The 17,178-nt window shown below is 41.0% G+C and overlaps 1 protein-coding gene across 1 annotated transcript in view; it reads right to left on the reverse strand.

Moving 5' to 3' along the window:
- LOC139399393 (ferroxidase HEPHL1-like) overlaps nt 1-11,273 on the reverse strand; it is a gene marked incomplete at both ends in the record, with an annotated part of 34,299 nt that extends 23,026 nt beyond the window's left edge. Inside the window, 2 exons of the mRNA XM_071144796.1 lie at nt 1-9; nt 11,029-11,273. The exon at nt 1-9 is cut by the window's left edge and continues 204 nt beyond it. Coding sequence (XP_071000897.1) covers nt 1-9; nt 11,029-11,273 — 254 coding nt within the window. The remainder of the gene's footprint in view (nt 10-11,028) is intronic.
- Nucleotides 11,274-17,178: the final 5,905 nt, after the last annotated feature.

The raw sequence follows: 17,178 nt of genomic DNA on the forward strand, positions 1-17,178 counted from the left end.
ACAGCGCCCCTGGTGGAGAGATGGAGTATGATATTATTATATAGCCAGAGGTAGGTATAGCTGGCTCCTGGATACAGCGCCCCTAGTGGAGAGATGGAGAAACACATATTTACAGTTTAGTTAGAGAACTGGTGCTAACTTTCTCTGACTATTTGTAATGTTGTAATACTTGTACACCTGACTAGTATAATAGTGTTTGTCTGAAGTATGAACAGAGCTGTTGTGTGTTTGTCTGCTAGTTTCATATAATCTTATCTCCAATTAACGGTTATGACCTGATGACATCCGTCCCTGCCTGGCTTATCTCCATTCAAACTCCAACCGCCACGTGTGTGTGTGTGTGTGTGTGTGTGTGCCCTATAAACACAGATGGAGAAGCAGTAACCTTTGGGTCTGTAGTCACCTGACACAGTGAAGTCACAGTCATGTTATCAATTCTTGTTCCTACATACTGTACTGGAAATAACCACACACAGAGAGAGAGAGAGAGAGAGAGAGAGAGAGAGAGAGAGAGAGAGAGAGAGAGAGAGAGAGAGAGAGAGAGAGAGAGAGAGAGAGAGAGAGAGAGAGAGAGAGAGAGAGAGAGAGAGAGAGAGAGAGAGAGAGAGAGAGAGAGAGAGAGAGAGAGAGAGAGAGAGAGAGAGAGAGAGAGAGAGAGAGAGAGAGAGAGAGAGAGAGAGAGAGAGAGAGAGAGAGAGAGAGAGAGAGAGAGAGAGAGAGACCCAACCAAATCATAAAAAAACTCAAACTTGACACATTGGAAAGAATTAACAAAACAACAGAGTAAACTAGAATGCTATTTGGCCATAAAAGAAGAGTACACAGTTTCAGAATACCTGACCACTGTGACTCAAATTGAAGGAAATTTTGACTATTCATAATATGACATTTGTAATGTCTTTATTATTTTGGAACTTCTGTGAGTGTCATGTTTACTGTTCATTTTTATTCTTTATTTCACTTTTTTATATTACCTACTTCACTTGCTTTGGCAATTTTAACATATGTTTTCCATGCCAATAAAGCCGATTGAATTGAATTGAAAGAGAAAGAGAGAGAGAGAGAGAGAAACAGAGAGTGGCAGAATACCTGACCACTGTAACTGACCCAAACTTAAGGAAAGCTTTGACTACGTACAGACTCATTAAGCATAGCCTTGCTATTGAGAAAGGTCGCCGTAGTCAGACCTGTGCACTCTGCCCACAAAATGAGGTGGAAACTGAGCTGCACTTCCTAACCTCCTGTCCAATGTATGAAAATAGAGACACATATTTCCCTCAGATTAAACACAGACCCACAAAGAATTTGAAAACAAACCCAATTTGGATAAACTCCCATATCTACTGGGTGAAATACCACAGTGTGCCATCACAGCAGCAAGCTTTGTGACCTGTTGCCACAAGAAAAGGCCAACCAGTGAAGAACAAACACCATTGTAAATACAACCCATATTTATGTTTATTTATTTTCCCTTTTGTACTTTGACTATTTGCACATCATTACAACACTGTATACAGACATAATACGTGAGTAAGACATTTAAACGTGTTAACCCTCGCAGGGCTGCTGGCCCCTGTGTCCTCGGAGCATGCGCAGACCAGCTGGCTGGTGTGTTTACGGACATATTCAATCAATCCTTATCCCAGTCTGCTGTTCCCACATGCTTCAAGAGGGCCACCATTGTCCCTGTTCCCAAGAAAGCGAAGGTAACTGAGCTAAACGACTACCGCCCCGTAGCACTCACTTCCGTCATCATGAAGTGCTTTGAGAGACTAGTCAAGGACCATATCACCTCCACCCTACCTGACACCCTAGACCCACTCCAATTTGCTTACCGCCTCAATAGGTCCACAGATGATGTAATCGCCACCACACTGCCCTGACCCATCTGGACAAGAGGAATACCTACGTAAGAATGCTGTTCATTGACTACAGCTCAGCATTTAACACCATAGTACCCTCCAAACTCGTCATTAAGCTCGAGACCCTGGGTCTCGACCCCGTCCTGTGCAACTGGGTCCTGGACTTTCTGACGGGACGCCCCCAGGTGGTGAGGGTAGGTAACAACATCTCAACCCCGCTGATTCTCAAAGCTGGGGACCCTCAAGGGTGCGTTCTGAGCCCTCTCCTGTACTCCCTGTTCACCCACGACTGCGTGGCCATACATGCTCAATCATCAAGTTTGCGGACGACACTACAGTGGTAGGCTTGATTACCAACAACGACGAGACGGCCTACAGGGAGGAGGCGAGGGCCCTCGGAGTGTGGTGTCAGGGAAATAACCTCACACTCAACATCAACAAAAGAAGGAGATGATCGTGGACTACAGGAAACAGCAGAGGGAGCAGCCCCCTATCCACATCGATGGGACAGTAGTGGAGAGGGTGGAAAGTTTTAAGTTCCTCGGCATACACATCACGGACAAACTGAAATGGTCCCCCATACACAGACAGAGTCGTGGAGAAGGCGCAGCAGCGCCTCTTCAACCTCAGGAGGCTGAAGAAATTCGGCTTGTCACCAAAAACACTCACAAACTTTTACAGATGCACAATCGAGAGCATCCTGTCGGGCTGTATCACCGCCTCGTACGGCAACTGCTCCGCCCACAACTGTAAGGCTCTCCACTATCATCCAGAAGGCGAGGTCAGTACAGGTGCATCAAAGCTGGGACCGAGAGACTGAAAAACAGCTTCTATCTCAAGGCCATCAGACTGTTAAACAGCCATCACTAACATTGAGAGGCTGCTGCCAATACACTGACTCAACTCTCTAGCCACTTTAATAATTCAAAATTGGATGTAATAAATGTATCACTAGTCACTATAAACAATGCCACTTTATATAATGTTTACATACCCTACATTACTCATCTCATATGTATATACTGTACTCTATATCATCTACTGCATCTTTATGTAATACATGTATCACTAGCCACTTTAAACTATGCCACTTTGTTTACATACCCTACATTACTCATCTCATATGTATATCCTGTATTCTATACCATCTACTGCATCTTGCCTATGCCGTTCGGCCATCGCTCATTCATATATTTATAAGTACATATTCCTATTCATTTCTTAGTTGTTGTGAAATTGTTATGTTAGATTACTCGTTAGATATTACTGCACGGTCAGAACTAGAAGCACAAGCACTTCGCTACACTCGCATTAACATCTGCTAACCATGTGTATGTGACCAATAACATCTGCTAACCATGTGTATGTGACCAATAACATCTGCTAACCATGTGTATGTGACCAATAACATCTGCTAACCATGTGTATGTGACCAATAACATCTGCTAACCATCTGTATGTGACCAATAACATCTGCTAACCATCTGTATGTGACCAATAACATCTGCTAACCATCTGTATGTGACCAATAACATCTGCTAACCATCTGTATGTGACCAATAACATCTGCTAACCATGTGTATGTGACCAATAACATCTGCTAACCATGTGTATGTGACCAATAACATCTGCTAACCATGTGTATGTGACCAATAACATCTGCTAACCATGTGTATGTGACCAATAACATCTGCTAACCGTGTGTATGTGACCAATAACATCTGCTAACCATGTGTATGTGACCAATAACATCTGCTAACCATGTGTATGTGACCAATAACATCTGCTAACCATGTGTATGTGACCAATAACATCTGCTAACCATGTGTATGTGACCAATAACATCTGCTAACCATGTGTATGTGACCAATAACATCTACTAACCATGTGTATGTGACCAATAACATCTGCTAACCATGTGTATGTGACCAATAACATCTGCTAGCCATGTGTATGTGACAATACAATTTGATTTGATTTATTATGACATTTTTTTCATTTTATTTCATTTATTATGACATTTGAAATGTCTTTATTCTTTTGGAACTTTTGTGAGTGTAATGTTTACTGTTTATTATCTATTTTCCTTGCGTTGGCAATGTAAACATATGTTTCCCATGCCAATAAATCCCTTAAATTGAAATTGAATTGAGACAGAGAGAGAGACAGAGAGAGAGAGAAAGCAGAGAGAGAGAGAGAGAGAGAGAGACAGAGAGAGAGAGAGACAGTGAGAGAGCAGAGAGAGCAGAGGCAAGCCAGGACACCACGGGACAGAAGAATGTTGGTAAATCACAGAGAACCCCATTCTTGGAAGAGCAGAAGCGGACTGGAACTGCCTGGCTGAGACGTTGTGTGAATTCCAGTGGCAGACAGGCCAACTGTAGTGTGTTCTGACTGTATACCTGTCATGGTATGTAATGACAGCCTCTAAAACATCTCTCTTCTCTTTCCTCTTTGTAAGAACACACTATCCTACATGCACAATCTGGGAGCTCTGTCTGATTATCTATCTAAGGCTGTTTCTATAGTGTTGTCTTTGTCTGTCTTCCTGTTATCTGATCCAGTCTGGCTTGAAAATAGCAGCTCTCTTTAGACAAACAAGGAATACAGACAAACAACCAGCCCAAAAAGGCAACAAGGTGGGGAAGAGACAGCAGTGTTGCCAGGAAGGATATTATAGACCAGAACCAGTTGTGCTCTGTTGTAGATGTCCAACCAACAACAGACAAAGCAGCTGGGAACAGACAGAGAGAAAAAGAGGGGAATTGGACCCTGGTGTGAGTCTGCGGCTACTGATGGTCTGGTCACGTTGTGATCTGATCTGCTCTGCTCTGCTCTGATTGGTTCTGTTCTGTTCTGTTCAAATGTCCTCACTTCAGACCCTGGCCAACAACACGACACAATGGAGATATTATGAATGTCTGAACTATATGGAGATACTAGAGACGTCTGAACTAGATGGAGATACTATGAATGTCTAAACTAGATGAGATACTAGAGACGTCTAAACTAGATGAGATATTATGAATGTCTAAACTAGATGAGATATTATGAATGTCTAAACTAGATGAGATACTAGAGACGTCTAAACTAGATGAGATATTATGAATGTCTAAACTAGATGAGATACTAGAGACGTCTAAACTAGATAAGATATTATGAATGTATAAACTAGATAAGATATTATGAATGTCTAAACTAGATAAGATATTATGAATGTATAAACTAGATGAGATATTATGAATGTCTAAACTAGATGAGATACTATGAATGTCTAAACTAGATGAGATACTAGAGACGTCTAAACTAGATGAGATATTATGAATGTCTAAACTAGATAAGATATTATGAATGTCTAAACTAGATGAGATATTATGAATGTATAAACTAGATGAGATATTATGAATGTCTAAACTAGATGAGATACTAGAGACGTCTAAACTAGATGAGATATTATGAATGTCTAAACTAGATGAGATATTATGAATGTCTAAACTAGATGAGATACTATGAATGTCTAAACTAGATGAGATACTAGAGACGTCTAAACTAGATGAGATATTATGAATGTCTAAACTAGATAAGATATTATGAATGTATAAACTAGATGAGATATTATGAATGTCTAAACTAGATGAGATATTATGAATGTCTAAACTAGATGAGATACTATGAATGTCTAAACTAGATAAGATATTATGAATGTCTAAACTAGATGAGATAGTAGAGACGTCTAAACTAGATGAGATATTATGAATGTCTAAACTAGATGAGATATTATGAATGCCTAAACTAGATGAGATACTAGAGACGTCTAAACTAGATAAGATATTATGAACGTCTAAACTAGATGAGATACTAGAGACGTCTAAACTAGATAAGATATTATGAATGTCTAAACTAGATGAGATATTATGAATGTCTAAACTAGATGAGATACTAGAGACGTCTAAACTAGATGAGATATTATGAATGTCTAAACTAGATGAGATATTATGAATGTCTAAACTAGATGAGATACTATGAATGTCTAAACTAGATGAGATACTAGAGACGTCTAAACTAGATGAGATATTATGAATGTCTAAACTAGATGAGATATTATGAATGTCTAAACTAGATGAGATACTAGAGACGTCTAAACTAGATGAGATATTATGAATGTCTAAACTAGATGAGATATTATGAATGTCTAAACTAGATGAGATACTATGAATGTCTAAACTAGATGAGATATTATGAATGTCTAAACTAGATAAGATATTATGAATGTCTAAACTAGATGAGATATTATGAATGTTTAAACTAGATGAGATACTATGAATGTCTAAACTAGATGAGATATTATGAATGTCTAAACTAGATGAGATACTATGAATGTCTAAACTAGATGAGATATTATGAATGTCTAAACTAGATAAGATATTATGAATGTATAAACTAGATGAGATATTATGAATGTCTAAACTAGATGAGATATTATGAATGTCTAAACTAGATGAGATACTATGAATGTCTAAACTAGATAAGATATTATGAATGTCTAAACTAGATGAGATACTAGAGACGTCTAAACTAGATGAGATATTGTGAATGTCTAAACTAGATGAGATATTATGAATGTCTAAACTAGATAAGATATTATGAATGTCTAAACTAGATGAGATACTAGAGACGTCTAAACTAGATAAGATATTATGAATGTCTAAACTAGATGAGATACTATGAATGTCTAAACTAGATGAGATATTATGAATGTCTAAACTAGATGAGATATTATGAATGTCTAAACTAGATGAGATATTATGAATGTCTAAACTAGATGAGATATTATGAATGTCTAAACTAGATGAGATATTATGAATGTCTAAACTAGATAAGATATTATGAATGTATAAACTAGATGAGATATTATGAATGTCTAAACTAGATGAGATACTATGAATGTCTAAACTAGATGAGATACTAGAGACGTCTAAACTAGATGAGATATTATGAATGTCTAAACTAGATAAGATATTATGAATGTCTAAACTAGATGAGATATTATGAATGTATAAACTAGATGAGATATTATCAATGTCTAAACTAGATGAGATACTAGAGACGTCTAAACTAGATGAGATATTATGAATGTCTAAACTAGATGAGATATTATGAATGTCTAAACTAGATGAGATACTATGAATGTCTAAACTAGATGAGATACTAGAGACGTCTAAACTAGATGAGATATTATGAATGTCTAAACTAGATAAGATATTATGAATGTATAAACTAGATGAGATATTATGAATGTCTAAACTAGATGAGATATTATGAATGTCTAAACTAGATGAGATACTATGAATGTCTAAACTAGATAAGATATTATGAATGTCTAAACTAGATGAGATAGTAGAGACGTCTAAACTAGATGAGATATTATGAATGTCTAAACTAGATGAGATATTATGAATGTCTAAACTAGATGAGATACTAGAGACGTCTAAACTAGATAAGATATTATGAACGTCTAAACTAGATGAGATACTAGAGACGTCTAAACTAGATAAGATATTATGAATGTCTAAACTAGATGAGATATTATGAATGTCTAAACTAGATGAGATACTAGAGACGTCTAAACTAGATGAGATATTATGAATGTCTAAATTAGATGAGATATTATGAATGTCTAAACTAGATGAGATACTATGAATGTCTAAACTAGATGAGATACTAGAGACGTCTAAACTAGATGAGATATTATGAATGTCTAAACTAGATGAGATATTATGAATGTCTAAACTAGATGAGATACTAGAGACGTCTAAACTAGATGAGATATTATGAATGTCTAAACTAGATGAGATATTATGAATGTCTAAACTAGATGAGATACTATGAATGTCTAAACTAGATGAGATATTATGAATGTCTAAACTAGATAAGATATTATGAATGTCTAAACTAGATGAGATATTATGAATGTTTAAACTAGATGAGATACTATGAATGTCTAAACTAGATGAGATATTATGAATGTCTAAACTAGATGAGATACTATGAATGTCTAAACTAGATGAGATATTATGAATGTCTAAACTAGATAAGATATTATGAATGTATAAACTAGATGAGATATTATGAATGTCTAAACTAGATGAGATATTATGAATGTCTAAACTAGATGAGATACTATGAATGTCTAAACTAGATAAGATATTATGAATGTCTAAACTAGATGAGATACTAGAGACGTCTAAACTAGATGAGATATTGTGAATGTCTAAACTAGATGAGATATTATGAATGTCTAAACTAGATAAGATATTATGAATGTCTAAACTAGATGAGATACTAGAGACGTCTAAACTAGATAAGATATTATGAATGTCTAAACTAGATGAGATACTATGAATGTCTAAACTAGATGAGATATTATGAATGTCTAAACTAGATGAGATACTAGAGACGTCTAAACTAGATAAGATATTATGAATGTCTAAACTAGATGGAGATATTATGAATGTCTAAACTAGATGAGATATTATGAATGTCTAAACTAGATGAGATATTATGAATGTCTAAACTAGATAAGATATTATGAATGTCTAAACTAGATGAGATATTATGAATGTCTAAACTAGATGAGATATTATGAATGTCTAAACTAGATGAGATACTATGAATGTCTAAACTAGATGAGATACTAGAGACGTCTAAACTAGATGAGATATTATGAATGTCTAAACTAGATGAGATATTATGAATGTCTAAACTAGATGAGATACTATGAATGGCTAAACTAGATGAGATACTATGAATGTCTAAACTAGATGAGATATTATGAATGTCTAAACTAGATGAGATATTATGAATGTCTAAACTAGATGAGATATTATGAATGTCTAAACTAGATGAGATACTATGAATGTCTAAACTAGATGAGATACTAGAGACGTCTAAACTAGATAAGATATTATGAATGTATAAACTAGATGGAGATACTATGAATGTCTAAACTAGATGAGATACTATGAATGTCTAAACTAGATGTAGATATTATGAATGTCTAAACTAGATGAGATACTATGAATGTCTAAACTAGATGAGATATTATGAATGTCTAAACTAGATGAGATATTATGAATGTCTAAACTAGATGAGATACTATGAATGTCTAAACTAGATGAGATACTAGAGACGTCTAAGCTAGATGAGATACTAGAGACGTCTAAACTAGATATCTTGGCCAGCAAGTCAGACAAGTGTTTGGTTCCTTGATTCCAATCCAGAATGTGGTTGTGATATCATTCTATTGTACCCTGTTCTACCATTCTGACCAGTACCATTCTCTACCACATAAAGAGTTGTTGTGTAAGCCTAACACCAGGTTCTCTAAAAAAAGCCTTTCCTGTTAGAGAGGATGGGAAGAGGAAGGGAAACAACAAGAGAACGGGAGAGTGCAGTTTCATATCTGCTTTGTAGCATTAGCTAGGTCATCAGTCTTCGATCTGTATTGGTTCTCATTGGTCACTATTGTCAGAGTAATATTTCCAATGTATTCATTACACATAGCAAAAGACCTAGAAACTGGAACTTTGCCACAATCTGTCTGTCTGTCTGTCTGTCTGTCTGTCTGTCTGTCTGTCTCTCTGTCTGTCTGACTGTCTGTCTGTGACTATGTCTGTCTGTCTGTCTGTCTGTCTGTCTGTCTGTCTGTCTGTCTGTCTGTGACTATGTCTGTCTGTCTGTCTGTCTGTGTGTGTGTGTGTCTGTCTGTCTGTCTGCCTGTCTGACTGTCTGACTACATTATCTACTGTATGAGAGACCTGTCAAGTTTGTCTGTCTGTCTGACTACATTATCTACTGTATGAGAGACCTGTCAAGTCTGTCTGACTACATTCTCTACTGTATGAGAGACCTGTCTGTCTGTCTGTCTGTATGTCTGTCTGTCTGTCTGTCTGTCTGTCTGTCTGTCTGTCTGTCTGTCTGTCTGTCTGTCTGTCTGTCTGTCTGTCTGTCTGTCTGTCTGTCTGTCTGACTACATTATCTACTGTATGAGAGACCTGTCAAGTCTGTCTGTCTGTCTGTCTGCCTGTCTGACTGTCTGACTACATTATCTACTGTATGAGAGACCTGTCAGGTTTGTCTGTCTGTCTGACTACATTCTCTACTGTATGAGAGATCTGTCTGTCTGTCTGTCTGTCTGTCTGTCTGTCTGTCTGTCTGTCTGTCTGTCTGTCTGTCTGACACCATTATCTACTGTATGAGAGACCTGTCAAGTCTGTCTGTCTGACTACATTCTCTACTGTATGAGAGACCTGTCTGTCTGTCTGTCTGTCTGTCTGTCTGTCCACATTATCTACTGTATGAGAGACCTGTCAAGTTTGTCTGTCTGTCTGTCTGTCTGTCTGTCTGTCTGTCTGTCTGTCTGTCTGTCTGTCTGTCTGTCTGACACCATTATCTACTGTATGAGAGACCTGTCAAGTCTGTCTGTCTGACTACATTCTCTACTGTATGAGAGACCTGTCTGTCTGTCTGTCTGTCTGTCTGTCTGTCTGTCTGTCTGTCTGTCTGTCTGTCTGTCTGTCTGTCCACATTATCTACTGTATGAGAGACCTGATGAGAGACCTGTCAAGTTTGTCTGTCTGTCTGTCTGTCTGTCTGTCTGTCTGTCTGTCTGTCTACATTATCTACTGTATGAGAGACCTGTCAAGTCTGTCTGTCTGTCTGTCTACATTATCTACTGTATGAGAGACCTGTCAAGTCTGTCCGTCTGTCCACATTCTCTACTGTATGAGAGACCTGTCTGTCTGTCTGTCTGTCTGTCTGTCTGTCTGTCTGTCTGACTACATTATCTACTGTATGAGAGACCTGTCAAGTCTGTCTGACTACATTCTCTGTGATAAACAGAATATGGTAGGCTCAACAATAGGGTCAAGGGTCAAGAGAACTTTCAGAGGAATGGAGAGAAGAGAGAGACTATGGATGGAGATGGAGAGAGAGAGTGAATTGGAGGGGGGTCTGTGTTTCATTTTGTAATAACTTGTGTTGTGGGCACAGCTGTGTGTGTCCTGTCTGTCTTATGTGTGTGTGTGTGTGTGTGTGTGTGTGTGTGTGTGTGTGTGTGTGTGTGTGTGTGTGTGTGTGTGTGTGTGTGTGTGTGTGTGTGTCCTACCCTCTGAGTCCTTCTCGTAGAAGACCCCATGAGGGTGCATGGAGTAGTTTCTGGAGGCAAAGTTCTTCAAGTGCACAATGATGACATCATCAACCTCTGCCCGCAGCACAGGCCCCAGGTAACCCAGCCAGCCGGGCCGGGGGGCCTCGATGAGGTAGGAGGCATCCGTGTACTGCCTGTACACAGCCTTCTTATACACACTGCCAATACGCTGGGGACCACTCTGGAGGAACAATGACGCATGCCTGGGGGAGAGAGGGGGAAAAAGAGATAGTCAGAGAGATGGAGACAAAAACAGAGAGAAAAAGGGAGCGAGAGAGAGAGGGAGAGAGAGAGGGAGAAAGCGAGAGAGAGAGAGAGAGAGAGAGAGAGGGGGAGAAAGCGAGAGAGAGAGGGAGAAAGCGAGAGAGAGAGAGAGAGGGAGAAAGCGAGAGAGAGAGAGAGAGCGAGGGAGGGAGGGAGGGAGGGAGGGAGGGAGGGAGACACACGGACACCCCGCCCAGACTAGCGAGACCCCCTCCTGAAGGACCTGCACCGAGAGAACCCACGCCAAGAGAGGACCTACACCCAGACCACAGCATCACCAGCCACACCCCAACCAGCTGAGACCCCCCCCAACGAGCTGAGACCCCCCCAAGCAAACCCTGGCCACACTCTATATAGGCCCCCCCAAATCAGACCTATACCCCTTCTGCCCATCCCCATACCCCCCACCCCTGCAGCAAGGACCTCAACATGACAGCAGGACATGTGCCCAGGCCGTGAGCAGAGCAACAGGCCCAACCCCCACTATTACACCCCCCCAAGCCCCATCCTGCAACAGACCCAACCCCCACTATTACACCCCCCCAAGCCCCATCCTGCAACAGGCCCAACCCCGACTATTACACCCCCCCCAAGCCCCATCCTGCAACAGACCCAACCCCCACTATTACACCCCCCCAAGCCCCATCCTGCAACAGACCCAACCCCCACTATTACAACCCCCCCCAAGCTTTTACTATCTCATCCTGGAATATACAAGGTCAGAGGTCATCTGCCTTTGGCCTAAAGATCAGGAACCCAGATTTCATCAAAGATATCGGAAATACAGACTTTGTCACCCGACAAGAAACATGGTATAGAGGAGACGGACTCACTGTTAGCCCTCTAGGTTACAGAGAGCTGTACAAGTCTGTGGTGACCTTAATACCAGAAGTGGACAAGAACCTGACACCCTCAGCAACTTAGTAAGAGTGCCGACAGATACGCCAGCTCTGCTTCAAGCTCCTGGGCAACTTTTCAGGATTTTGTTTTTTGTGTGTTATTTATTACATTTTTAGCACAGTTTTTTAAAAAAATGTATATAACATACAGCCTGAAATAACTTTTGAATATCAGCGAGGTGGTAACTTGCCAGCATTAAGAGCAGGAATACAACTTTCCCGAATGGGATCCTTCGTTTGTACCTCCCAGGGCAATTTAACTTATTCCAAATTCTGCTCCAAAACACAAAACACCCCCGACGGAGAAGAGATAATCGGAGTGGACTTCTACTTCTTGGACTTCCACCGCTTCCAAGTATATTACTCACTAATGTTTAGTCTCTGGACAATAAAGTAGATGAGCTCAGGGCGAGGATCTCCTTCCAGAGACACGTCAGGGACTGTAACATACTCTGTTTGACGGAATCATGCCTCTCTCCAGATATACTTTCACCATCCATTCAGTCAGCGGGAGTTCTCTGTCCATCGCGCTGACACCACTACTCTCCAGATCTGACCCATCACACCACTACTCTCCAGATCTGACTCATCACCCCACTACTCTCCAGATCTGACCCATCACCCCACTACTCTCCAGATCTGACCCATCACACCACTACTCTCCAGATCTGAACAATCACACCACTACTCTCCAGATCTGACCCATCACACCACTACTCTCCAGATCTGACCCATCACACCACTACTCTCCAGATCTGACCCATCACACCACTACTCTCCAGATCTGACCCACCACACCACTACTCTCCAGATCTGAGCCATCACACCACTACTCTCCAGATCTGACCCATCACACCACTACTCTCCAGATCTGACCCATCACACCACTACTCTCCAGATCTGACCCATCACACCACTACTCTCCAGATCTGAGCCATCACACCACTACTCTCCAGATCTGACCCATCACACCACTACTCTCCAGATCTGACCCATCACACCACTACTCTCCAGATCTGACCCATCACACCACTACTCTCCAGATCTGACCCATCACATCACTACTCTCCAGATCTGACCCACCACACCACTACTCTCCAGATCTGAGCCATCACACCACTACTCTCCAGATCTGACCCATCACACCAGATCTGACCCATCACACCACTACTCTCCAGATCTGACCCATCACACCACTACTCTCCAGATCTGACCCATCACACCACTAGGCTCCAGATCTGACCCATCACACCACTACTCTCCAGATCTGACCCATCACACCACTACTCTCCAGATCTGACCAATCACAACACTACTCTCCAGATCTGACCCATCACACCACTAGGCTCCAGATCTGACCCATCACACCACTACTCTCCAGATCTGACCCATCACACCACTACTCTCCAGATCTGACCCATCACACCACTACTCTCCAGATCTGACCCATCACACCACTACTCTCCAGATCTGACCCATCACACCACTACTCTCCAGATCTGAGCCATCACACCACTACTCTCCAGATCTGACCCATCACACCAGATCTGACCCATCACATCACTACTCTCCAGATCTGACCCATCACACCACTACTCTCCAGATCTGACCCATCACACCACTACTCTCCAGATCTGACCCATCACACCACTACTCTCCAGATCTGACCCATCACACCACTACTCTCCAGATCTGAGCCATCACACCACTACTCTCCAGATCTGACCCATCACACCAGATCTGACCCATCACATCACTACTCTCCAGATCTGACCCATCACACCACTACTCTCCAGATCTGACCCATCACACCACTAGGCTCCAGATCTGACCCATCACACCACTACTCTCCAGATCTGACCCATCACACCACTACTCTCCAGATCTGACCCATCACACCACTACTCTCCAGATCTGACCCATCACACCACTAGGCTCCAGATCTGACCCATCACACCACTACTCTCCAGATCTGACCCATCACACCACTACTCTCCAGATCTGACCCATCACACCACTACTCTCCAGATCTGACCCATCACACCACTACTCACCAGATCTGACCCCTCACACCACTACTCTCCAGATCTGACCCATCACACCACTACTCTCCAGATCTGAGCCATCACACCACTACTCTCCAGATCTGACCCATCACATCACTACTCTCCAGATCTGACCCATCACACCACTACTCTCCAGATCTGACCCATCACACCACTAGGCTCCAGATCTGACCCATCACACCACTACTCTCCAGATCTGACCCATCACACCACTACTCTCCAGATCTGACCCATCACATCACTACTCTCCAGATCTGACCCATCACACCACTACTCTCCAGATCTGACCCATCACACCACTAGGCTCCAGATCTGACCCATCACACCACTACTCTCCAGATCTGACCCATCACACCACTACTCTCCATCTGATCTGACCCATCACACCACTACTCTCCAGATCTGACCCATCACACCACTACTCTCCAGATCTGACCCATCACACCACTACTCTCCAGATCTGACCCATCACACCACTACTCTCCAGATCTGACCCATCACACCACTACTCTCCAGATCTGACCCATCACACCACTACTCTCCAGATCTGACCCATCACACCACTAGGCTCCAGATCTGACCCATCACACCACTACTCTCCAGATCTGACCCATCACACCACTACTCTCCAGATCTGACCCATCACACCAGATCTGACCCATCACACCACTACTCTCCAGATCTGACCCATCACACCACTACTCTCCAGATCTGACCCATCACACCACTACTCTCCAGATCTGACCCATCACACCACTACTCTCCAGATCTGACCCATCACACCACTACTATCCAGATCTGACTCATCACACCACTAGGCTCCAGATCTGACTCATCACACCACTACTCTCCAGATCTGACCCATCACACCACTCCTCAAGAGGGCCACTACGCTCCAGATCACTCGGAGGTTGTTGATGAGGATGTACCCCATCACACAATTGTATTAATCATTAATCAAATAAAACAAGGGGCCTTTCATATACTCCCAGTACTTCTATGCATGTAATATCTGTGTTAATAGATTAATAGACATGTCTGTAAACATTACACATCCGTAATGTCTGTGTTAATAGATGAATAGACATGTCTGTAAACATTACACATCCGTAATGTCTGTGTTAATAGATGAATAGACATGTCTGTAAACATTACACATCCGTAATGTCTGTGTTAATAGATTAATAGACATGTCTGTAAACATTACACATCCGTAATGTCTGTGTTAATAGATGAATAGACATGTCTGTAAACATTACACATCTGTAATGTCTGTGTTAATAGATGAATAGACATGTCTGTAAACATTACACATCCGTAATGTCTGTGGGTGAATTATGAATTATGAGGATGTGTGAAAAATGGTGATGTAGATTTGTTTTAAATGTAAGAATATGTTGCAGATGAACTTTAATCGGTGACTATGGAAACACATAGACGTAATGAACAATGTTTTCAATATCCATCTTTATCCTCTGCAATACTTTTTACAGTACACTCTTAGGAAACAAAGGTGCTATCGAGAACCTAAAAGGGTTATTCAGCTAGCTATCCCCATAGGAGAACCCTTGGAAGAACCCTGTTGCGTTCCAAGTAGAAACCTTTTTGGGGTTCTGTGTAGCACCCTTTCCACAGAGGATTCTACGTGGAATCAAAAACTCTTCTCTCTGGATCCAAAATGGGCTCTTCTATGTTCTTACTTGCACATCCTCATCTGCACATCTATCACTCCAGTGTAAATTGCTCAATTGTAATTACTTCGCCACTATTGGCCTATTTATTGCCTTACCTCCTTACTACATTTGCACACACTGTATATAGATGTTTCTATTGTGTTATTGACTGTACGCTTGTTTATTCCATGTGTAACTCTGTGTTGTTTGTGTCGCACTGCTTTGCTTTATCTTGGCCAGGTCGCAGTTGTAAATGAGAACTTGTTCTCAACTGGCCTACCTGGTTAAATAAAGGGGAAATAACAAATACAATTCTATGGGGATACCTGAAGAACCCTTTACTCTGAGAGTGTAGGTAATAATCTGTAGTCAGGTGGTCATTAGCAGGTTATGATGAGGTCTTAACTATGACCAGTAGGATACACAATATAACACATTATATAGAGGCAGTAGTGTAAAGTACTTGTAAAAAACACTTTAAAGTACTGCTTAAGTAGTTTTTTTCAGTATCTGTACTTTACAATTTATATTTTTGACAATTTTTACTTTTAATTCACTACATTACTCAATAAAATATTGTACTTTTTACTCCGTACATTTTCCCTGACACAGAAAAGTACTCGTTACATTTTGAATGCTTGAAGGCTGTAGAGAGGTAACACCATGATACTGTTTAGAGGCTGTAGAGAGGTAACACCATCATAGTGTTTAGAGGCTGTAGAGAGGTAACACCATCATAGTGTTTAGAGGCTAGAGAAGAAACACCATCATAGTGTTTAGAGGCTGTAGAGGAAACACCATCAGTGTTTAGAGGCTGTAGAGAGGAAACACCATCATAGTGTTTAGAGGCTGTAGAGAGGTAACACCATCATAGTGTTTAGAAGCTGTAGAGAGGAAACACCATCATAGTGTTTAGAGGCTGTAGAGAGGTAACACCATCATAGTGTTTAGAGGCTGTAGAGAGGCAACACCATCATAGTGTTTAGAAGCTGTAGAGAGGAAACACCATCATAGTGTTTAGAGGCTGTAGAGAGGTAACACCATCATAGTGTTTAGAAGCTGTAGAGAGGAAACACCATCATAGTGTTTAGAGGCTGTAGAGAGGTAACACCATCATAGTGTTTAGAAGCTGTAGAGAGGAAACACCATCATAGTGTTTAGAGGCTGTAGAGAGGTAACACCATCATAGTGTTTAGAGGCTGTAGA

The sequence above is a fragment of the Oncorhynchus clarkii genome, unplaced genomic scaffold, assembly GCF_045791955.1.
Source record: "Oncorhynchus clarkii lewisi isolate Uvic-CL-2024 unplaced genomic scaffold, UVic_Ocla_1.0 unplaced_contig_9103_pilon_pilon, whole genome shotgun sequence".
In the NCBI taxonomy this organism is placed as follows: Eukaryota; Metazoa; Chordata; class Actinopteri; order Salmoniformes; family Salmonidae; genus Oncorhynchus; species Oncorhynchus clarkii.